Genomic DNA, 24,864 nt, shown 5'->3' with positions numbered 1-24,864 from the left:
AACATCTGTTTTGTTATTTTTCTCTCAACATGCTGCCGCCTCGTCACTGGAGAGCAGATGACACGTAACTCTACATCTCTGTTGAACCAAATGATACTGCAGTTATAAAACTCCATTATTGTCTTTTAGCAATAAATAAATAAATAAATGAGTAAGAATTTCGAAGTTACACAAAGACAAAACTGAAATCCTACCTCTGCTGCAGACGAAGGCACATATTGACACCAAGCATGAGGCGATTTTTCAAACAAATTATTTAGCTTCAAAAAGAAATTGTTCATCCGTTATTCTTCCTCACACATCATCGTCTCTGTAGTTTTCTCTTTTATCACATAAACTAGAGTGAATGTTTTAAACATGATCAACAATATGCAGTTTGATTGGTCAGATGTTTTCATATCAGAACCTGAACTTCAGAAAAATTGTCCTTGGTCCAAAAAAATATGCATGTTGAGTAAAACTCTGTTGTTGATGTGAATGTTTTCATTGGATACATTCAGGTTTGAAAAATATTAATTTGAGAATGAATTTCACAGAAAGTAAAACTTTATGTTCAGTCTTTTTTATTGGTGCAGCTTGGTACATGTCTAATTTATTGTAAATTTTGTCTTCTTGTATGAAAGGTAGTGTAGTACACAAGTACACAGTTAAACAGAATGAAAAATTCTCTTGAAACTATCTTTAAAATTGCACTTTATCTTTAATGTTTCTAAATGCTTTGAATAAAATCAGTAAGACTCTCTGCTGCCCTCTGGTGGTCACAAGTTTTTATTTCACAAACTGAAGCGATGGAGGTCACATGATCTGTTTCACATGGAAGTAAAAACAAAAAGGCTCCAACACTGTAAGAAGATCTGCAGTCAGCTGACGTTTCAAACCCAGCGGCCTTCTGGGAAACTGAGTTGAGTCCTCAGTCGTCTCCTCCACACAGACTGAGCAGAGCCTTCTGGTAGTCTCCTTTAGTGTGCTCCTGAAACACATCATCTTATTATATATTATAACTTATTATAATATTAGTATCATTAAAGTTTGATCTTATGTGGTGTTGAATGTATAAAATGCATCATATTTAATAAACTGATCATTAAATATTTAACCTACATGTACAGCAAAACTGAAGCTCATTAAATATACTTTTATCACAGTGAGTTTTAATTTGTTGGTGAAATTACTTTTCACTTTACTTGATTTTAATTTTGGTCAGTCTCATAAATTGTCTCATTAAATAGTTTTAAAAAATCATTTGTTTATTTATTTTTATTTTAAATGTTATGTCTTTGGTCTGATTCACAGAAACTGAGCTAATAATAAATATCATTCCATGTTACTTTTTATTTGGGTTGTTTTTTCAGGTCGATGTCATATATATATATATATATATATATATATATATATATATATATACACACAGAGTGGTACTCACAGCGATGGTCTGGTACAGTGATCGTTTGTGCTGCTTCTTGAACTCTGTTCTGATCTTCATCAGGTCGACTTCACAGCGAGAAACTATGATCCTGGTCACCACCTTCTCCTTCGCTCCTTTACTCTGCAGAGACGCAGGAAAAAACCAAGATGGAGGACGACACAGACAAGAGGACAGACTGACTGATGGAGGACGACACAGACATGAAGACAGACTGACTGATGGAGGACGACACAGACATGAGGACAGACTGACTGATGGAGGACGACACAGACATGAGGACAGACTGACTGATGGAGGACGTCACAGACATGAAGACAGACTGACTGATGGAGGACGACACAGACATGAGGACAGACTGACTGATGGAGGACAGACTGACTGATGGAGGACGACACAGACATGAGGACAGACTGACTGATGGAGGACGACACAGACAAGAGGACAGACTGACTGATGGAGGACGACACAGACATGAGGACACACTGACTGATGGAGGACAGACTGACTGATGGAGGACGACACAGACATGAGGACAGACTGACTGATGGAGGACGACACAGACAAGAGGACAGACTGACTGATGGAGGACGACACAGACATGAGGACAGACTGACTGATGGAGGACAGACTGACTGATGGAGGACGACACAGACATGAGGACAGACTGACTGATGAAGGACGACACAGACATGAGGACAGACTGACTGATGGAGGACAACACAGACATGAGGACAGACTGACTGATGGAGGACAGACTGACTGATGGAGGACGGTGTGGAAGGTATTTTGGATTTTTGTTTCTTTTGGCGAATATTTCATCCGATCTTCACTAAATTTGGCAGATGTCATATTTAGACGACCCCAAACAAAATCAGCATTTATTTTTTTGTGTTGTTGTTTTATATGACTTTTTTTATATGACACTTTGATCAAACTTGTGGAGGTGTGGCCAACGAGATGAAACTTCCCCATAAGCACGTGTACGACGTGTCAAATCACTGCATCAAAAGCTCCACCTTGTGTCCATTAATAAGATTCTGTTGAGTCTCTTAAACGTTTTATTTGATGTGTGACGACTGATAGAAAAGATGGACGGTGCTGAAGGTGGTACTCACAACTTCAACTTTAATTCCACCATGTTCATGACTCGTAGCTTTGTAACTTCAGGGTCACATAAAAAGATAGGAAATTTGAGAGTCCATTTCTCAGACTTTGTGTAACCTCACTGCTTAAAATATTTCTGCGCATATTTTAATTTCAAATGCACAAAACACTTTTTGTACACAACTAAAGAACTTTTGTACACATGCAAATTACACCTGTGTAACACATGCACAAAATAATTCTACAGCTACAAAACCTTGTGCACAGAATATTTCTGCAGCTGCAAAACATAATTACATTTGTACATTTGTAAACTTGTACAGGTGCATGAAATGTTTTTGTTGTTTTTTGAACTTCATTTTACAAGTTGAACATCTTTGCAACCCGATTCGTCTCCACACGTGTAGAAATACTCTGTTACAAGTAAAAAGATGTGACTTACACTACAAGAGTTCTGGCAGCAAAATATACTTAAAGTACTGAGAGTACTCATTATGCATAATGCCCCATAAGAGAATAGTATTTATTATATTATTATAATTATAGACATTAATGTGTTCATCTCTTTAATGTTGCAGCTGTTAAATGTGGGATTCATTTTCAGTGTATTAATATATTGCTGTATATATACTGTGGGGAAGCTTGTAACTTTTCCTCTGTGAATCAATAAATCTTATTGATTTAATAATATAGAATTTATCAGTTGATTATACTTATATTAAAATTAATCTGCAAAGTAACATAAGTTATTAAATAAATGCAGGGGAGTAAAATGTGCAATGTTTGCTACTGAAATGAAGAGAAATAGAAATAAATATGTAAAGTTGTAAACAAAATTGTACTTAAGTGCAGTACTTGAGTAAATGTACTTAGTTACTTTCTACCCTGGTCAGAGTATGAAAATGTACCTTCATGGCTTCACTGAGTCTGTTGGCGAAGTACAGCTGCCTGTTTTCAAAAGTCTCCACTGTGAAGAGAAGACAGAGGGACGTTTAATGATGTCCTCACCACCTGTCCTGTCATCTTAAAGGACCATTCCACTGTTTGATGAACTAAAATCACAGCGGAATAGTCCTTTAAAAAGTCCCCGTCTGGTACTTGATGTGCTGTTTGTTACCCAGAGTGAGGAAGGATTTCTCCAGGTCTCCCTTCACCTCCTTCCTGATGCTCTCCTTCATGTCGTACGGACTGTAGCTCTTATATCTCTCAAACACTGACGGCACAAAAACAAAATGTGCAACTTTAAACACAAACAAAGTAATGAGTGTAATGTCATGTCCATTTATTAACTGTTACCAAAATTTACCACATGAGAAACTTTCTCACTGACAGTCCCTCCAGGATTTCACAGGACATTTTTGGGGGATTGTGGCCTAAAATGCCTGATTTAATGGAAACCTTTCTAAAAAACTGCGATGCTTTTAGGCATTTTTTTTTTTTTTTTTTTTTGTAAGTGTGTACATTAAACTAAGATGTAAACATCACCTGAACCTGTTCTCTGTGGTTTCAGGTGAGACAAAAGTAACAAGTAACAAACCCATTTAAATTCAGTAAAACATTATTACTTTGAAAAAAAGTAATTAGTTACAACCTTGTCAGTAAATAAACATGGATATTAAAAATTAAGGATTAGGATTATTGTCTGGTGTCGAGTGAATCTGGACATGACATCATACATGCAGTGTTACAGGTGTAGTTCACCTTTCTGCAGGTGGGGGACGCTCCTCTGAGCCATGATGGAGATCCACGTCGCCACGTCGGTTCCCCTCTTCTTCACCCCGGCTTCATACAGAGACTGAGACGTTCACACGTGACATCACAGAGAAAAGTGCTTTTGATTTATTGATTGATCAATTGATACATGTGATCAATTACTGAGTGTTAAAACATGAAACAAAATCTGCATTTCAATTTTTAGGGGGACTTTTTAGAGATCGCACATCCTTTGAAGTCTTGACGGATAAAAAATGTTTTATAAATTTGTGACTCACTCTGGCATCGTCATCAATCTTCTCATAGTCGACCACATTCGACGGTTCGTCTCTCTTCGTCTGCAGATGAAGAAAAATCACATTTCAGTGTTCAAACTGTAGAAATCACAGCAGCCGCTTCGTGTTTCTGTTATTGTGTGAGTATAAAAAGTGGGCGGGGCTTCTCTGTGTTCCTTCATGATGCGTTATTTGCTAACTAGCTAAAATATAAAAACAAAGGTTATATTGTCTGCTAGCGAACTAAAACATTTAGAAATGACATTGTTTGTTAGCTAAAACATTGATGGCATTATGAGACGGATCATGAAACTCAGCTGGGTTCTATCCTTGAAGGAACTTCTCTAAATCCAACCAAAGATTCATTTTAAAACTCATAAAGTGTAACTTTGAGGTTAAGTTCAGTTTTTATTTAAAGTTAATACTCGATCACAAAGTTTAAGTTTTGGTGCAACAAAATTACATTTAATCCTCAGAATAAAAACTAAACTGAGGTTTGTGGTGCAACTCAGCAGAATAGAAGTAGAACATATTAGCATTTAGCAACAGTTAGCATCTAAGCTACCTGAACCAGAGCCAGCAGCAGTTTGGCGAAGTCTCCTGATGTGTCTCCTGCTACGTCTTTTTCCAGCTCCTTCTTAAACACTGCAGAGAAATAAAAGATCTGAATGATGAAAAATGTAATTAAATCTATGATGTAGCTAACGTTAGCCACGGAGGATCACCAGCTAGATTCAACTGACACGCCTGTCAGCTAGCTAACATGCTACAGACATTTTCAAATAGAGTCAGTTGAGTCACTTTGACCGTAGAGATGTTCAATATGGAACAATGTCTATCATGTAAGTTATTTTATATTTTATAATATAAATGCATTGTGATACCAGATACACCTTCAAATGATTATGACACGACTAGTAAAGAACAGAACGGTTCTAGAACAGAACATAAAAACTCTAGAAGGTAAAAGAACGTCTCTAGAGCCGAAAGCACAGTTCTATACAGAACAGAACAAATCTACAACATAATAGAACAGTCATAGAATAGAACAGCTCTAGAACAGAAGAGAACAGTTCTACTTCTAAACAGAACAGAATGGAATTAAAGAGATTAGAACAGAGTACAACAGAACATGGGCTTTAAAAAAATAACAGACAGAACAGACTATTTCTAAGAACAGTTCTAGAACAGAACATATATAGTGTTTCATGATAAACAGATGTCATGGAGATTATGAATTTTAATCTGACATGTTTCATTTATGTTAATCTATAATAGAATATTTGACTGTAAACGACCTGCTGTGCTTTTTTTTACTTTGATGTTTCCTCCTGTTGCCACTAGATGATGCTAAAGAGACATTTTTTGACTGACAGAAGCTTTAAGTTAAAATATTAAATATTTATTTTGCAGTGGTCACGATGCATCAGATTCTCCGTATCAGATTTATTGATTATTATCAGAAGAATATTTCCAGACTTACTCTCTCTGTAGACCTTCTTGATCTCCACCAGTTCTTCGTTGCTCCTGGAGCAGACGATCTCGATCAGGGTCTCCTCGTCTGTTCCCAGGCCCTGAAACAAACACCAGCAGGTAAAGACTCCTCGTTTTACACGTTAACACTCCTGTTATGTAAAAGGAAAAGGGCAGGAACTTCTCCAAGTGCAGAACTGAGAAAAATGACTTTAAAGTTTTCTTGTTGTGGAGCCAAAATAGTTGCAGGCAGATAATTGCATATGTGTCAGTTTTATATCTTTATATCAGGTTATTGTTTCTACATATTAATCCTGACCTCTGATTTGACCTTTGACCTTATTTGGAAGTTCCTGTATTCTGCCTTTGCAGAGCAAACCAAAAAATATTGGGTCATACCAAAGCAAAAGGCAGAAACTTCCATTTGATCTGATCTCCTGTTCTTATTTACATTATTGTTATTATCATTATTTATTTACAACACTTGTTAATATGTGACAGTAGACTTTTACAGTCAAATTATTTTAATGGTTTTGTTCCTGAGCAACTAATATTTATATTCTAATACAATAACATTTTAAATATAAAAGGCAACATGCTGCAACAGAAAACAGGTGGAGCTCATTCAGATTTGTTTTGTTTTTTTTAAATCATTTCATTCTGTTCATATTTCCCAGTTTTTATAAATGTTTGTTCTGGGTTCCACTGTGCAGCTGGTGACTCTGACCTTCATGGAGGCTCTGAGCTCAGAGGCGTCGTACTGAACGGTGCTCTTCATCAAACCCAACATGAGAGTCTCCAGAGAGCCGGACAGCGCCCCCTTCAGGGCCGTGATCAGATCCTGAAGAGGTACACAGACAGTTAATGAAACGTCTTAATGTCTTTCAAAATGTCTTAGAAGAAATAATAAAGTCACTTTTAGCACTGAAGCAGAATCTACTTCAGAAAAAACTCTGATTCCCTGTATGAACATCAACATGATTACTGAAAGAGAAATATTTTGGACCTTCTTGGCGAGTCGTTCATAATCGAAGGCGATCTGTCGCCGCTGCTCGTAGCTGCGTTTGGTCAGGATGTCGATGATGGTCTGTTCGTCTACGCCTGCAGGATTTAATGAACAAGTTTAAATTTTAAGTTCAGCTTTAAAATCTTTCAATGTTGATTTCAGAAGCTAAAAATATTCACATTTTTTAACCTCTTTAACTCTGCTGGGTTTTTGTCATTGATCTATGCCAGTAGTACGCCATGACATCACTGTTGGGGGTGTGGCCATGAGCAGTGCAACATTTGTCATAAATATACACTTTTAAGAAACACTGACACAAAAATGATTGATTATCGATTGGAGAATTTTACTGTTAAAAATGTTGCTTCAGAGGCTTTTCCAGTCAGATTAGACATAAATTTGTTTATTTATTTATCTATTTATTTATTTATTTGAATGTGTTGGACGACAGAAGGACGTTGTTAAAATGATATGTTTGTATATTAATAATTTATGTGTAATTTTTGATTTTATGACTTAACGAACACTGAGGGATCACTAACAGCTGATACTGATTTAACGAGCTAACAGCAGCCATCAGTGTCTTTAGTAGAACTGACCCTCGAATCAGATTTGGCTGTTTATATCCCAGTATTTGATGATTAATTAATTAATTAATTTTATTTTCACACTCAGTTCCTATATGAGTCTACATGACTGTATTTTACCAGTAAGTCTCATATTTTAATGCTTTTCTTTGAAGTGAAAAAATCTGATGTTCTCACTGTCAGAAAGAGTAAAAGTTTTCTTCTTCCTACAGTTCAGTTATAAAATCAGTGCATCCTGAAGTATCAGCTGAGCTTCACGCTCCGTCTTCCCTCATGAAGTGAATGAAGGAAAGACTTTGATCAAATCACAGCTGGTGATTTCTGGAACAGTGGAAAGACAAACTTAGACGTTTTTAATGACTTTTATTTTGTTTCTGTTGAGTTTGAATACTGAGTACAATGATGCAGATAAGAACAAGAGCTGAACCTTTATCTTCTCTCATCAGTCAACAGTTTTTAATATAAAAATATATTTATAATTCCTCTTATTTAAAATGTTCTCTGTAGCTTCTGTCTGTTATAGGAATAAACACTGAGTGACAAACAAAATAATTTGACTGATCTTACCGAAGAATCTCAGTGACTGAGGCGTTTCTGACTCGTAATCGCAGAAAGTTCTGAGTTATTTCCTGTTTTATTTTGTAGTCCTTGTCTTCCCTCTTATTTCTGTGACTTTATTTCCTGTCTTTGTCCTTTTCTGTCCTTTTTGACCATCATTTGTTTCAGGTGCTTGTCTGTTTGTTTTGTGTCTGTGTCAGTTTCACGTCGTCGGGGCTTTGGATTCATGCTTCAGTTTTGAACTTTGCTTTGTTTTTTATGGATGTTTGTGTTGCACTTTTACCTTCTTTGGATTTGTTTGCTCTTCCTGGATTCATATTTGGTTTAAACCAGCCAGTCAGACGTGTTTAATTCTGAGGAACATTGTTTTGTTATTCCAATGCATCATCTTGTTTTATTTGATACCAGTTGAGGCAGAACATCCAGAGAACATCAGAGGAAAAACAGGAAAACCTTTTCTCCATCAAATATGATCCAGATCCGAGTCTTTACAGGTTGCTGTAAGTTGGTTCGACAGTGGTGTAAAACTGAGTTGTGCCACGAGACTTTAGAGGCGTCAAGTTATAAAAATTAAATTTACATTTTACAGCATGTTGCTGTAACTCAAACCCCAGTCTGAACCTAACCAACCTCTAACCATGAAACAGATTCATTCCCCATCAGTGAAGTGACAGATGATGACGTCCTGCTGATCGAAGCGTCAGTGTGTCGTTCTGAAGGGCAGTTACACTGCATGTTGTTTTATTTTGAAGGATCGATCCATTTCTGTAGTTCCTGGCAGATGTTTTGGCTCCATGAAGTTAAATCAAATGTCTTACATAACACGACTAAATGCTCTCAGCTGTTCATGTGGCAAAGACAAACAGATGAATGAAGTCTGTTTTAAATCCATCTGTGTTCGTGTGTTAAACTCTTTAATTATCTGCTCTGTTTCTTTGTTTCAGTGTTTTGATAAAACGGCTGCTGAGGGACGTCCTGCTTTTGCTGCAGCTCACACACAGGAAGCTGAGTCGGAGCAGCTGGAAACATCTGCAGCTCTCTGCACAGTCACAAACAGAGCAGAGTCAGACGTGTACAGGCTGCCTCACAGGTTCGATCCCCTCACTGCTGCACACTCAGGCTTTCAGTGGCCTCTGCACATGAATTCCACAAACTTTAGTCAGCTTCCAATCTGACCAGAAAACATGCTGTTATGGTTTGAACAGCTCAGACGTGGACGGGAGCCAGGCAGTAATCTGATATCTGACTGTGGGCTGGATGAAATCACACATGTGGCTCGTTGTCCTCAAAGAAAACTGAAGAGAAACAAAACAATCCCACGACACGGAAACAGGAAAAGTCTAAAGGCTCTGCAAGTAAAGAAAAGTGCGTCCTGGAGCACGAGTCTCAAACTCTGATTGGCTCAGGGCCGCTGGTGGTATCGTCATCTTTGAGTGGCCACATCCACATTCAAGTACTGCAAGAAAGTGCAGTATTTCTATTATCTGTATTATACTTTTGTTTCCATTTCTAACATACTATACAAAAATATGCAAACAGCCTTGCAGGGACTTGCAGCTCCATCACAGTACGGCTCCCAGCTTGAAGGTGTCTTTAAAGATTTTTAATGTCAAAGTTGTATTTTTTTGTGTTTTTATCACTTATGTATCGTGCTGTATGTCTCCTGTACACCAGTATCTGCCCTAACAAAGGTTTTAAAAAGTTGTTCTGCAGATATTCTCTGGTGTTAATGGTATTTCAGTTTGTCCTGATGATTGAATGATTTTAAACTGTTGATGACTCATCCTGCACTCTGGGGTGAATAAAATAAAATTAGCATCCAATGAAAACACTTTCTTGCTTATGACACTGCTGGAGCACGGATGTACAACGGAGAAAAGAGAGAAAAGGTCCCGCCCCTTCCAGTGGGCCATCTTATCTGCAAAAAAATATGAACGGTATTAAATGGCAAGAGGCATCTATTTTTTTTTTTTATCTTGTTTGAATTGTTACAGGAGCAAAATGTGCTGCCATCTGCCTGATTATACACATGATGTTTGTCACTTTACAAGTCAAGAAAGTTTTAGTTCGTCATAAAACTGTATCAGACTGTGAAGAAAAGTAATTAGAAAGATTACACACCCAGAAGTTTTGTAAATGATGTCATGACTTTGTCACACAAGCTAACGTTAGTTGCTGAATGACGATGTCTGTGTGTTTTCGTACGAGTCACATGACCAACAGGTCTGTCTCGTTCTGTCTTTTCCCGACTGATAAAAGCACTGGGAGTCTAAAACACTAAACATAAGATACCGTTACGAGCTGGCGGCCATGTTGGCGACGTACAGTATGGTGTTACTGTGCGAGATGAGATGTAGTTCACTGAGTGGCTTCACACAAAATGAAACTAAACTACAACAAACTGAAACTTTCTTAAAGTGTAAAATGATCTTTTAAACTGACAAACATCATATGTGTGATTCAGACATAATTTAAACGTCATTTCTCTCACTGTGGACTGCAGCTCATATCGTTTCTGATATAAGAGCTCATGGGACACTGGAGGATCAGCGTCTACAAACTCACCTCACTGTAAACACAAAACACAACTTTATAACTTTATTCTTGGGTGGAACAGTTATATTTTATGGAGAAAAGTTTCTGGTTTCTCCTCCAGCTGCTCAGCTTCAACTCTCACTTTCTTGATGGACAGATAGTTTTAGCAGATTACTTGCTGCTAACGTAGCTAACTATAACTGTTAGCCACCAGTAGCAGGCGACAGGATTGGGCTCAGCAGAATACGACGACCCGCCTGCAGGTGGTTGGATGCACTTTGAGTCTCCTATAATGGTCCATCTCAGGCATGACTCAGCACATTTAAACTAGTAATGAAAATGCAGATGCACATGGCGTGGAGTGACTCGGCCAGAAACACCAGTGGACTGTTCAGTTCAAAGACCGGTGCAGTAGCGCCGTTGGCTCACCGTTCAGACACACTTCAGTATGAAGTGTTAGTCAGTGGTGCTTTAATTCCTGTTCAGTGATCCATCAGACGTTTGAGGTCAGCTGATGGACCCTCTCACCTTTAGTTTTGATGGCCGTCTCGATCCTGGCAGCGTCTTTGTCCGGGTCGAAGTCTCGCACCGGCACCACGGTGGGGAATGTGGGCTCTGCTTCCTACAGAGGACAGAAGGAGACATGTTACCTCACAGTCTGCTGCTAATCATATGTACGGTGGCCCCTGTGGAAAAAAACAAATGTAAAGGAGATTGTTGTACGGTCCTTTGGAGATTTCCTGCTGTGTTTTTTAATGTTTGTATTCAGTGAATTTACTTCAGTCCTGTATTCTAAATATTACTCAAGTAAAAGTGCAGAAGTATTATCAGCAAAATGTACTTAAAGTATCAACGTTACAGTATTTGTACTGAAACTTTTTACTTTTTTATTCTGACTGACTCCTCAAGTTGATACGATCGTCACAGGACAGAAATGGACCTGGATTATATTAGATGTCGTTTTAAATCCAGCGACTGTTTGATTTATTTATTTTAACCCGATGTGATTGGTCGGCCTGTGGCCTGGTTAAAGAGACCAGTCCAGATTTTTCCCTCACTGTGGAAGCTCCGCCCCCTCCCTCTCTGGCAGGTACACACCTGGAGACTGTTGTCTCATTAAGAGCTGATTTATACCTGTAAAACTCAGGCTGGTCTCCTTTAAAGCTGAATCTGTTTGAACAGTGTAAACAGGCTGGAGATCCTGATTTGAAGGTACGACCTTTGGTTTGTCTTAATGTTGAGTCACGTGATTTAAACTCTTATAAACAGAATCTGACTCAGGTTTATGTCTGTATGTATTTGTTCTACCAAGAACTATTTGCTTCTGGAAAGCCCTTTTTGGAAGAAAGGGTTTGTCAGGGGTTCTTTGTAAGACTAAGAACCCCCTGGGTTGATTCTGGATAAAAGTTTGGGAGATAAAAAGGTTCTCAGAAGAACTTTCTAAATGTGTTCTCGATAAAACCCTTGAAATATAAAACTGCTCTTGATAGAAACCTCTGAGTCGATACTGAAAGGTTCTCTGTAGAACCTCTCACTGGGGGTTCTAGGAAAAACCTTTCACAGATGGTTCTGGATATAACTCTTTATGTTTGGTTCTCTGGAGAACTCTTTGAAAGGGTTCCGAGGGTTCTTCCGTTGAAGGGGATAATGTTGGTCTGCTAACTGGCTGATTAATGAAGGTAAAGTCTGAATCTGGATGTAAATTCAGTCACATGTTTATTAAACGTCTGATTGGTTCTGCAGAGTTTGTTCTGGAAAAGGTCTGACAGGAACAAAAAACACAGTGTGTTTTCTGAAGTGTTTCCATCAGTCTCATTGTGTGATTCTTCACACAGTGTCTGAGTGAATTATTGATCAGTTATTGATCTGTGCAGCGCCGCCTCGTCTTCAGTTTATCAGATAAACTCTGGGTGGAGAACAAACCACTCCTGTTTGTTTCCTGCTTTATAACGGCAGTAAAACACTGCAGAACCTCCACACTGTGGAGGCAGTAAAGATACAAGAACCTGTACAGTTTTATAATCTAACAAACATTAAAGGCAAAATTCTGCACTTTCACTCTGATGTTGATGAAAAAACATGAAAAGTGCAGAACTTTCCCTTTAAAACGAGAGCAGCTCCACAGAGGTTCGATCTGTGAATCAGGACGTTGCAGCTGGTTGATCTGGACACATTTAATATTATTGTAATTATCTCATCGTTCTCCAGTGCAGTACTGCGTCCTGTGTGATGTCATCAGCAGGTGACTCACCCCTCCATACGACAGCGTCAGTTGGCCCAGAAACTCGGACACCAGCGCCATGTTGAGTCGACCTGCAGACAGTCGAGACGGACGGTTAGAAAGTTTGACACGACATCTTTTCCACCAAAGACGGGTGGATTACAAAACTAATGATTCCATTTAGGGTTGAAACTAACAGTTTGTTTTCTGCATCCATTAACCTGCCGATTCCTTTCTTGTCCATCAGTTAAATGTGTGTAAACCAAGTGTTTGGTATTTTTGCTCTGAAGAGATTCATCTGTGATTAAAATAGTTTCCATCACAGATCTAATTACAGTTAAAGGATCAAGGATCTTCAAGGATTCCAGGAATTTCTTGTCATGTTCATAAAAATCCCACCAGTTTATTTCCATACGATGAAAGTCTTGTGAGGCGGCTGCTCTCCAGTTAACATGGAAACAGTACAGTTATGATGTTTATTCCACGCTGCTTCCAAGCTGCAGCCTCCTGGATGAAGAATGAAGCCAACACTGAACCATAAACTGCAGTTCCTTCAATGGCCACTTGAGGCTCCAACAGTGAGTCGATCCTCACAGAACTCCACATTAAAATGTGATTTTACAGCAGAAATAAACACGTTTACAGCCTGGAACAAAAACCAGTGTTGGGCTGATTGTTTTAATAAAACTCAAACCTTTAAATGATATAGTTATGGATAACAAACTGTTAGCTGTCTGCTAAACGTCACCTCAGTTAATTTGACTCACTGGACTTGATCTCTTGGTTGTGTTTTTGGTCTTTGCACATTTTGGACAAATGTCATGGCTTGCTGTGCAGATAATTGTCTGAACCAGCCGTCCAACAGTTTCACGTATGTGGGAACAAAGGATGGAGAGCCGTTAGTCTCAGTGACTGAACAGAACAAACCAAAGAGATCAGGGTCCTCAGCTCATGAAAACATCTTAAAAACAGACTAGAGATACTTCACTGCTACTCTTCATTTAAAATGTTGTATTTTTATTGATTTATTATTATTCAATGAGTTTTATTTTGTAATCCATTTTACAGTGAAATGTTTTATTTTTGTTTTGTTTTTTCTTTGACAGATGACAGCTGAAGACATGAGAGCGAGGGGGCGACACGGATCAAATGTGCCGCAGGCGGGAGTCAAACCTGCGGTCGCTGCAGAGGACCGACAGCCTCGTCCACCAACCGAGCCACAGGAGAGGGTTTTATTCAGGTAGAGAGAGATTCTGTTTTATTTTCCATCTAATTTGTCTTTAATTCTAGTTCTGTTTTATTCCATGTCTTCTTCTTGGTGTTGAGCCTGAGAGACACAGCTGAGGAACAACAGTGAATAAGTTATCAATAATTATTGATCATATAGGCTGTGACTGACAGCATGTTGGTGGATGTGATCAAAGTGATAAAATAAGTTTGTTATATTATTGCTTTTTGACCAAATGCAATGATGTAATGACTTTGATTTTATAATGAATACTGTATGCTTGATTATTGGTGCTTTCACAAAATATTAACTCCAGAGTTGCAGATTTTGTAAATTTCCTTTAAAATTCACAAAATTTGCAACAATCTCTTTTTTCTTCTTTTCATTATTTTCTCTTTTATCGATCAATTTTTCCTTATTCAACGCCTCGACCAGACAAAACTACTTCTAAAGTATTGATAAATACATTTTTCACTGATTAAACTTTTAATGCTTAATCATTAATATCCCTAATTAACACAATGATATTTTTGATAGATAATCATCAGTAATGTGGATATTATAACGAAGTGCTTAAAGACAAATGATAAAACGGAACAGTCTGCTAAGTTCAGCTTTTAAAGAAATAGACAATATCTAGTTTCATTTCATGATGTGATTAAATGTTGCAGCCCAGTCCTATTTGGTGCATGTTATTTCTTTGGGCCTCATTTATTGTGTGAAAACTGTTAGACAAATGAAGTTTATTATTATTATTATTATTATTATTTATCACAGGTTTGATTTCTCCTGCTTCTCGCAGTGAAAATATTTGATTTCCTTTTCAGATTTACTAAAAATGAACGAGCAAACAATCGTCTGTGAACATGTGGAGCTGTAAACGCCTCAGAGTGAGAGCTCAGATAGGTGTGTTTGATTTATTGACCGGGACATGCCTGGGGGGAGGGTGTGTCTGCAGATAAGGGAAGTGGATCACAAAGCAAACAGATCTGAAGAAGAAGAATGTTGCCCGTTGTAAAACACACACACACACACACACACACACACACACACACACACACACACACACACACACACACACACCTGGAGATAAATAAGTCTTCATGAGCCCACAGACTGTAAAGTTACTGTGATTTTAATATGAAAAGTGGAAAAGCTCTCTTGACCTTTGACCCTCTTACAAAACATTTACAGGAAGTGTGTGAGGGGCAGCGTTTCATCACCTAGCAACAGCTGAGACAAACAGTCCTGAAGCGTCCTGAGTTTCAGTCCAACAGGCAGAATCATTTTTGTGTTTGTGGAGGTTTAAATGTTCTCATTCTCTCATCCACAGTTTTCAAACTAAAATCTCAGCGTGTTTGATTAACGCATCAGATCAGCAGAGTCCACACATTATACTCTCAAGTCCAGATACTCATGTACAAAAATTCTCTGGTAAAAGTAGAAGTAGTCATTTGCATCTTGTCTTTTATGTCTCGTTAAGTCTCGTCCCGTCTGTCCTGTGTGACGTCCTCTGATGGATCCACCAGTCAATCATCTTTTCTGTGTCTTATTGTTCCGTCCATTTAGGTTGAAATCAGTCTTGATGTTTGGAGGCGGCGCACAATGATGCAAAATAACAATAATCAATAATTTACGTCAGAGTCATTCAAACTAAAGTAATGAGTCTGTTTAGAAAATGTGACGAGGAGAAAGTTATTATATATTATATATATATTTGTGTTCAGATGGAAAACTGATTAGTTTTCAGAAAAAAAATACTCAAGTGAAGACAGTACAGACACCTGAAAAACCCACAGTAACGAAGTATTTGTACTTTCCCACCACTGCAGGTCAGACTCTTATTTTGAAGTTTGTGATGAATCCCAGGTTTTGGTTCAGAGTTAAAAATGCTACTTCTGCTGCCAAAAACATACAAATGTAGGTTTTAATTAACAGTTTGTGTTTGGTTCCAAGCAGCGGAGAAAATAATTACTTCTAAGCCAATCATCTCCCTGCAGCTCCCTCCAGCTGCTTTCAAAATAAAAGCCTTGGACTTAACACCAAGTTTGCCCTACAAAAGAAAAAGGCAGGAACTTCTCAGTTTTCTTGTTGTCGAGCCAAAATAGTTGCATGCAGATAATTGTATATGTGTTTTTATGTCTTTATATCAGGTTATTGTTTCTACATATTAATCCTAACCTCTGATTTGACCTTTGACCTTTGACCTTATTTGGAAGTTCCTGTATTCTGCCTTTGCAGAGCGAACCAAAAAATACTGGCTCATACCGAAGTCTGATCACTTTAGATTTAAAGAGCAGATAATAATAATGACAAATATGATCAAATCCTCAGTCTGATGATGATGTTAAATGAAATCACACCTCTACCTGTTATTATTTACATTATTGTTATTATCGTTATTTATTTATAACATTTATTATTATATTACGGTTCGCTTGTGATGTTTAAAGTAACTTTTACAGTCAGATTATTTCAGTGGTTCTGGGATGTTTCTGAGCACAGGTACATACACCTGTGGACCTGTTTTCTCAACTAGTGATCAATCTGGCAATGACTCTTCCACTAACTGATTAGTTGTTTGGTCCATAAAATTACTGTATTACTGCATTACTGTAATTTCGACCCCCCATTTTGTCCAGATAAGGAGTGCAGCGCTCCGTCACCTCTCTGCGATCCTCCCTCAGTAAATGACATGAACATGATACTCTGGTAATTACAGAGGAGCAGAGAGCAGAGCGGGTCTGCAGGGGAAGACTTTACCCGACCACACCCATCGACCAACCGGCTGTTATCACATCCAGAGTCTCCTGAGGGAGCTTTTAGATTGTGATAGATCCTAAAAGACTTTTTCAACAGCTGTTTCTTGCAGTTAAAGAAACAAGAAGCACTTCCTGTTGTGTCCGAGGTGAAGGTTTATTCCTGGTTTCTCTAAATGAAAACAGCTGCAGGTGGAGTTCGTGGTTTCTTACCTTCACAGAAGCAGCAGCAGCAGCGAGGCAGCGAGCAGCAGCAGCTCCGTTATGATCCTGGACGGGGACAGGGTGTGGTGTTTAAATACTCACACTGACTCACACACACACACACACACACACACACACACACACACACACACACACGCACACACACACACACACACACACACACACACAGTCCTATCTGAGAGCCTGCATGACTCAGTGGATGAAACTTTTACACATCAGACTGAACGCATGGACAGAAATTCCTCAGATCGTCTCGCCTGCTTTCTGTCTCACTCTCAGGTCAGAGACAACACTGCTCTCTGATTGGCTGGCAGGTGTCCCTTAAAGCAGTATACCAGGACATCTGGTGTAGTTCAAGGTCTAATAAACTGTATGTTTCCATAGCAACAGTATGGATACTACTACTACTAATTACATGTGTTGATTATTGTCTCTCTATGGACACTGGACAACCAGTGTCCCATCACCAACCTACAACCAGAGGTGGTAAAAGTACACATATTTGTTACTACAGAAGTACACATACTCAAGTAAAAGTAGAAGTACTAATTCAACTTGTTTACTGCAGTAAAAGTAAAAAAGTTCAGGCTCTGAAATGTCCTCAGAAAATAAAAGTAAAAAGTTGTCCTCTGAAGGACATTTCTGTTAATGTACAAAGCACAGAGTCTCCGTCTCCGTCTGCTTTGTCTAGTTACGTCTTTCACAGTTTGTATCTTGTTACGTCTTTTACGTCATTTGCATGTTATTTGTGTTTAACGCTGTTTTGTTTTTGACTTGTTGTGTTTTTACATCATTAATGGGTTCATTTAGTTACACAACAAGCAAATGATGAACTGAAGAACATTCTGACCAAAGCTGCAGCTGAATCTTCTGTCTTCGCAGCTGTCCTGTGACGCTGGTCACCCTGACGCCCAAGCTACCCCCTCGGTGAGGTCACTTCCTGCAGCGATTCACCTGTGGTTGTAAAGGTGGGTGCGTTCACCTGAAATTCTTGTAACTTAATGACCTCAATCAGATCCATAAAGTCCCCCCCTCCACCCCGACAAACCCACTTTATCACCTGCTGTGTAGATAAATATTGGCAGAACTGGTTGACCAGTAATTTAAACGCCTCCCAGTGATCCAGTAAACCTCTTTAACAACTGGAAATACCTCTAAAGACAGAAAAATGTATCCTGTGGCTGAAATGTTTTGCATCTGTTCGTCTGGAGGTGAGGCAGTAAACAGAAGTGAAACTGTTGGTGGACGATTTGGATCAAAACAGGAAGTCAGTGTCCAACACACCTTTGGCAGAGTTTCAGAGACACTCGGGGGACGGCTCAGTGTTACAGACCCTGCTGGAGAATCAGTCCAACAACCTTTACACAGACAAAATGTTAGAAATCCAAAGACTTTGTGCTTATGTGCAATTTTATGTGGAGACGGAGACCTGACTCCTTATAATAAGAGGCACCGCTCACTGCAGAGACAGGTTGTTTTTGGTCAAATTATTTCTTCTTCTTCTTCTGTGGTCTGGAAAACTGAGTGAGACCAAATCATTGAGAATTTAAAATTTTGATTACAATAACACAGAAAATGAATATTTTAGGGGTGTGTTACTTTGGTCGCTCATAGAAAAACCTTCAACAAGAATTCTCTTCTTCCCAGAACATCTGATGTTTCTCATGTAGCTTCACTGTTGTCTGAGTGGAAACCTGCAGAGTCGTAGAGCAGATACACACCGTACAGTGACGGGCTGCTCATCTCTCTGCATAATAAAACACAATAATACATTTACAAATGACAAACAGTAATTTTCATGACATGTTATAATGTTCTGGGTCTCAGTGAGGTGAAAGTTGCAACAGTCTGCAGAAACCTGCAGGTCCTCTGTGTTCAGATTGAAGCTCTGACTGTTCTCTGATCAGCTGGACTCTGCATTCTTTCCTCTGTTACGTAACTCAGAACTCGTCCACTTCAAGAGGAAACTCCTGCAGACAGAAAACTGTTCATGGTGACCGGAAAAAGCTCCATTGTTTTCTGTTCTGTTTTTATTTTTACCTCCACCAGCAGCGTGAGCTCGACTCTCCTCACTTTGTAGGAAGGTATCATGAAAACCTGATGGATGTCTGTCGTTCTCATGCCTCTGTGTGATGAGATGCCAATTCAGCAACATTTTTTCAAGGATTCCTGAGGACTGATCCGTTTTTTCCTGCACTGTACTTCACGTTCTGCTGCGTGGAGAACGGGGGAGGCTGCAGTGGAACTCATTAATAAGATTTCAGAGATAATTGTTGGTATTTGGCCAATAACACAGTGAAACAAACACAACACACACAGAGCCGAGGGGGTTACTTTACTTTTACCTGTTAAAACATGCAACTTAATGTTAAGTTGCCTCAATATAAAATATGGTGACATTGTTAACTATAAAATAACTGTATGTTCACCATAAGTTTATTCATTTTTCTCCAGATATATTCCAGCTTTGTTGTGTGTAAGTAGATTTTCAGTGGGAATTATGAGCCATCAGTCAGTCACAGTCTCTGTGTCTGTGTCAGATTTAGGGTCACAACATACATCGATCAGTCATAACATTATGATCACCTGCCTAATATTGTATTGATCCCCTTTTGCTGCCTAAACAGTCCTGACCCGTCGAGGCATGGACTCCTCTAGACCCCTGAAGGTCTGCTGTGGTATCTGACACCAAGATGTTAGCAGCAGATCCTTTGAGTCCTGTAAGTTGTGAGGTGGGGCCTCCATGGATTGGACTAGTTTGTCCAGTACATCCCACAGATACTCGACTAGATCAAGTCAACACCTCAAACTCGTTGTTGTGCTCCTCCTTCTTCCCATAGTGCATCCTGGTGCCATGTGTTCCCCAGGTAAGCGACGCACAGACACCCGACCATCCACGTGATGTAAGAGAAAGCGTGATTCATCAGACCAGGCCACCTTCTTCCATTGCTCCGTGGTCCAGTTCTGACGCTCACGTGCTCATTGTTGGTGCGTTCGGCGGTGCACCGGGGTCAACATGGACGCCCTGACTGGTCTGCAGCTCCATACAGAACAAACTGTGATGCACTGTGTGTTCTGACACCTTTCTATCAGAACCAGCATGAACTTCTTCAGCAGTTTGAGCAACAGCAGCTCGTCTGTTGGATCAGACCACATCCGACCAGCCTTCACTCTCCATGTGCATCAATGAGCCTCGGTCGCCCATGACCCTGTCGCCGGTTCACCACCGTTCCTTCCTTGGACCACTTTTGATAGATACTGACCACTGCAGACCAGGAACAGCCCACAAGAGCTGCAGTTCTGGAGGCTCGGACTCAGTCGTCTACCATCACAATGTGGCCGTCGTCAAACTCGTTCCTTACACTTTTTCATTTTTCCTTCTTCTAACGCGTCGACTCTGAGGACAAAATGGCTGCCTGATATATCTGAGCCACTAACAGGAGCCATGATGAAGAGACAGTCAGTGTTCTTCACTTCACCTGTCAGTGGTCATCATGTTATGACTGATCAGTGTATCTCTCTAGTAGTACTAGTACTGACAGGTTAGCTAGCCAACATTGGTCTGTGTAGCTAAAGTTAGCGGTTGACCTGTGTAGCTAAAGTTAGCGGTTGATATGTGTAGCTAACATTAGTGGTTGACATGTGTAGCTAACGTTAGCTGTTGACATGTGTAGCTAACGTTAGCTGTTGACATGTGTAGCTAACGTTAGCGGTTGACATGTGTAGCTAATGTTAGCTGTTGACATGTGTAGCTAACGTTAGCGGTTGACATGTGTAGCTAACGTTGGCTGTTGACATGTGTAGCTAAAGTTAGCGGTTGACATGTGTAGCTAATGTTAGCGGTTGACTTGTGTAGCTAACGTTAGCAATTGACATGTGTAGGTAACATTAGCTGTTGACATGTGTAGCTAAAGTTAGCTGTTGACATGTGTAGCTAAAGTTAGCGATTGACATGTGTAGCTAACGTTAGCGGTTGACATGTGTAGCTAAAGTTAGCGGTTGACATGTGTAGCTAATGTTAGCTGTTGACATGTGTAGCTAACGTTAGCGGTTGACATGTGTAGCTAACGTTGGCTGTTGACATGTGTAGCTAAAGTTAGCGGTTGACATGTGTAGCTAATGTTAGCGGTTGACTTGTGTAGCTAACGTTAGCAATTGACATGTGTAGGTAACATTAGCTGTTGACATGTGTAGCTAAAGTTAGCTGTTGACATGTGTAGCTAAAGTTAGCGATTGACATGTGTAGCTAACGTTAGCGGTTGACATGTGTAGCTAAAGTTAGCTGTTGACATGTGTAGCTAAAGTTAGCAGTTGACATGTGTAGCTAAAGTTAGCGGTTGACGTGTGTTATGTAATGTGATGTTAGTGGTTGTTCTGACCTGTAAATATTTCTTTAAATGTTTCGTTCTCGGTTGATGAGGATGATTTTCACAGCTAAAGGCAGAACTGTGTCTGTGTGGAAGCTGTGGACGTTTTATTTATTATGTTGATCAGCCTGAATATAAACTGCTCTGAGTTCAGTGTCTGTCTCACTGCTGCATCAGTTTGAACTCTGATAAACTTGAAACAGGCAAATAAAAACAGACATTCTGCAATCAAATGTATATTTCAGAGGAGAACGTGCTGCTGTAGCGTTCTCGCCAGAGAACCTAGCATGTTTCTTTAACCTCTGATATATCATGGTCATTTTATGATTTACTACAGTAAATATATCACATATTTCTCCTCTGAAGACAAATTAATGGTGAAATTTCCATCCAGTGAAACATTTTTTCACTACAGGCCAGGATGATCAGAGATGGGATGTAACTAAGTACAAATACTTAGTTACTGTTCTTCGGTTGATTAAGATGAATCAGTATTTCTACTTTTACCAGAGTCTTTTTTTTTAAACACAACTATCTGGACTCGTACTGCAGTAAAGACTGTGTGGACTTTAACCACCTCTGAAGATAATGAACACACGTCACTTTACATGTAATCTATTACTTCCTGTGTCTGAATACACAGAGATTGGCACATACACAAAGTCTCCAGTCTGAAACAGAGCTTAAAGATTTAAAAAATGATTTTGACCTCTCAGATATTGATTAGTTTGGTTGATTGGGGGTTAGAAGTTTATAACGTTGTGTAATCTTTAGGAATGTGAGCTGGGGTCACAGGGAGGAACTGAACTCTCTGTCACACACACAAACACACACACACACACTCAGCCTGTGTTGTCATGGTAACACAATCACAATCTCTATGTCCTCATAGATATGTGGAGTAACTGCTGATAAAAAAGAATCAGGACAGAGTTCCAGTGAAGAGGCTTTTTGAAGTTTTTTTTTTTTTTTTTTTTGCTGTGATGTCATCCTTTTGAAACAGGAAGTGGAGGCGGGCTCTAACACAGGGAAGCAGTTCTGATTGGATGGGAGAAGTGAGTGTGTGTGAGGTTAAAACAAGACACTGAGGAGGAAATCTGATTGAAAATCCCCATGACAGCTCCATAAAAGTGAGTCCAGAACATCTGGATGCCCCCTGGTGGCTGGTTGTAGTGTAGGTCATAAGCCCCGCCCCTCTCCATGTTAGCAGATGGGAAATAAGTCAAACTAAAAGGTCAAAGTTCACATCAAATAAACGTTTTCCAAAGATGGTTTTTGTAAGTCTTCATTTTTCTCATCTGTTTGGTTTAAATTAGTTATTTAATCATAATAAAAAAAACAAAGTTTCCATCATTATATATTTCTCTTTCCTGACAGAAATGATGTGAGGTCTTCGACAAATAATCAATTTGTTTGTTTTTGTCAAAACTGCATCATGGATTCACATGTAAACTTCTTTTTTTATTGTGTGTGTGCGTGTGCGTGTGTGTGTGTGGTGTGTGTGTGTGTGTGTGTGTGTGTGTGTGTGTGTGTGTGTGTGTGTGTCCACAGTGAGTTCAGTCTGTGTGTTGTGGTCAGAAACATGAGCGGCTTTATTTGGAAACAGATGTGTAGAATATTTTCTCTACACTGTAAAAACCACAGAGTTAAAATCACCGTATTTATTTTATGTGATGATTTAACATGTTAGACTGGAGAACGGTTCTGTTCTGTTCTGTTCTGTTCTGTTCTGTTTGTCTCCTGTCTCTTTTTCTTTTTGTTTCTTCTTCTACTTTTTATCCCATCCTGCTCTTTTTGTCCTTTGTTTTTGTCTTTTCAGTTTTTATTTTGTCACTTATTTATTTCAAGATTTCTTTCTTTAACCCTTTATTTATTTCACTTTTTAGTTATTTCACTATTTCTTTTGTTTTTTATTTTTCACTTTTCTTTCATTTGTCTTTCTTTCTTTTATGCTTCATTTTATTTATCTTACTTCACTATTTATTTATTTCATTATTTTTGCACCATTTCTTTTACTACTTTTCTTTTTTTTTTTTTTTTACTACACAGAGACACACACACACACACACACACAGAGACACACACACACACACACACACACACACACACACACACGTTGCAGTGAGCAGTTTGTCCACAGGAGGGCAGTGTGAACTCATTTGACCTCAGAGATCCACAGATGTGACAGTTACTGTAACACATCCAGATAAACCAAACAAATATTAAATAGTATTATTATTATTATTGTTATTATTGTTATTATTATTATTATTATTATTATTATTATTATTATTATTAGAACACAGTATTTATTTTTATTTATTTTCTATTTTTTTCTATTTTCTTTCTTTCTTTTCATTTCTTTACTTTTCACTGCACTCAAATTATTTGACAGTTTATTCGATACTTTAAAGATTCACATTTTTACACAGAAAACATGTGAAGAGATTCTTTTAAAAAGCTGTGTGACCTAATAATAATTTCCTTCCTCTTCATCCATCACTTCTGAAGAAACAACAACCAGGTAAAAACCGTGTGTGTGTGTGTGTGTGTGTGTGTGTGTGTGTGTGTGTGTGTGTGTGTGTGTGTGTGTGTGTGTACATATATATTTATATATGTATATATATATATAAGTGCAGCTAAATCAATCGGTTGATTCAGAAAATGTGTTATTCTTAAAGTGCTTTTTATTTTAAAGTGCTAATATATGAAATAAACTTGAAAGTTTGACATCTGCAGTTTCGTAAATGTGAAGATCTGTTTCATTTTCTATTACTTATTTTAATATTAAAAAAAAAAGTTCAAAATATCCTTTTGAACCACATCAGCAAAGTCCTGCTTTTACATTAATATTCATTCATTCATTCAACCTTTATTTATTTCTCAGGAATACATTGAGGAGCAGCCCTCGTTTTCAGTGATGCTGAGATTACATGAGGCAGCGAATCAGAAATACAACAGAAGCAAAACAAGACAGAGAAATAATAAAATAGCCAATAAGAAACTTACAATTGATTAATACAATTCCTACTTAAAACATGTGCATGTAAGAACATTAAAACTTCTGACCATGTTTTTTAAATCTTCCAAAGTTATCAGGGACTCTAAGTTTAAAGTGCATCACAAGTTAAATATATGGAGGCTCATAATGGCCAAAATAAATAAATAATTGACTCAATAAGTAAATATATATGCCATTAAATGCAGCAAAAATAAAATGTATAAATGAATTGATAAAATGTGAAATAAATATTTCTGTTTTAATTTGATTTCATCTTTATTTATCTTTGTATTAACTCCCCTAATTATTCACTTTCGCATTTATTTCATATTTTATTACTTCATTACTGTATCATTTCCTCCTTTAGATTTTTCCTCATATTTATT

At 38.5% G+C, this 24,864-nt stretch overlaps 1 protein-coding gene across 1 annotated transcript; it reads right to left on the bottom strand.

Moving 5' to 3' along the window:
- Positions 1 to 752: 752 nt before the first annotated feature.
- On the bottom strand, positions 753 to 17,239 carry anxa2b (annexin A2b). The gene is made up of 13 exons (XM_084742576.1): positions 17,099 to 17,239; positions 12,929 to 12,990; positions 11,206 to 11,299; positions 6,998 to 7,092; positions 6,719 to 6,832; positions 6,002 to 6,092; positions 5,084 to 5,163; positions 4,522 to 4,581; positions 4,232 to 4,325; positions 3,648 to 3,743; positions 3,439 to 3,497; positions 1,424 to 1,546; positions 753 to 970 (listed from the first exon to the last, which is right to left on the bottom strand). The coding sequence occupies exons 2-13, from the start codon at positions 12,977 to 12,979 to the stop codon at positions 911 to 913; spliced, it is 1,017 nt and encodes a 338-aa protein (XP_084598702.1). The 5' UTR covers positions 12,980 to 12,990; positions 17,099 to 17,239; the 3' UTR covers positions 753 to 910.
- Between the last annotated feature and the right edge of the window lie 7,625 nt (positions 17,240 to 24,864).

This window comes from Lutjanus erythropterus, chromosome 1 (genome assembly GCF_056507025.1).
Source record: "Lutjanus erythropterus isolate fLutEry1 chromosome 1, fLutEry1.hap2, whole genome shotgun sequence".
In the NCBI taxonomy this organism is placed as follows: domain Eukaryota; kingdom Metazoa; phylum Chordata; class Actinopteri; order Lutjaniformes; family Lutjanidae; genus Lutjanus; species Lutjanus erythropterus.
This window is presented reverse-complemented; position numbering and strand designations above follow the sequence as displayed.

What these genes read in the sequence shown, in the direction of transcription:
- anxa2b (XM_084742576.1), bottom strand. Translation starts at nt 12,979, where the DNA reads ATGGCGCTGGTGTCCGAGTTTCTGGGCCAACTGACGCTGTCGTATGGA. An exon ending in GAAATCCTTCCTCACTCTGG is followed by an intron (nt 3,498 to 3,647) that starts GTAACAAACAGC and finishes TTCTCTTCACAG; the next exon opens with TGGAGACTTTTGAAAACAGG. An exon ending in CACTGTACCAGACCATCGCT is followed by an intron (nt 971 to 1,423) that starts GTGAGTACCACT and finishes GATGTGTTTCAG; the next exon opens with GAGCACACTAAAGGAGACTA.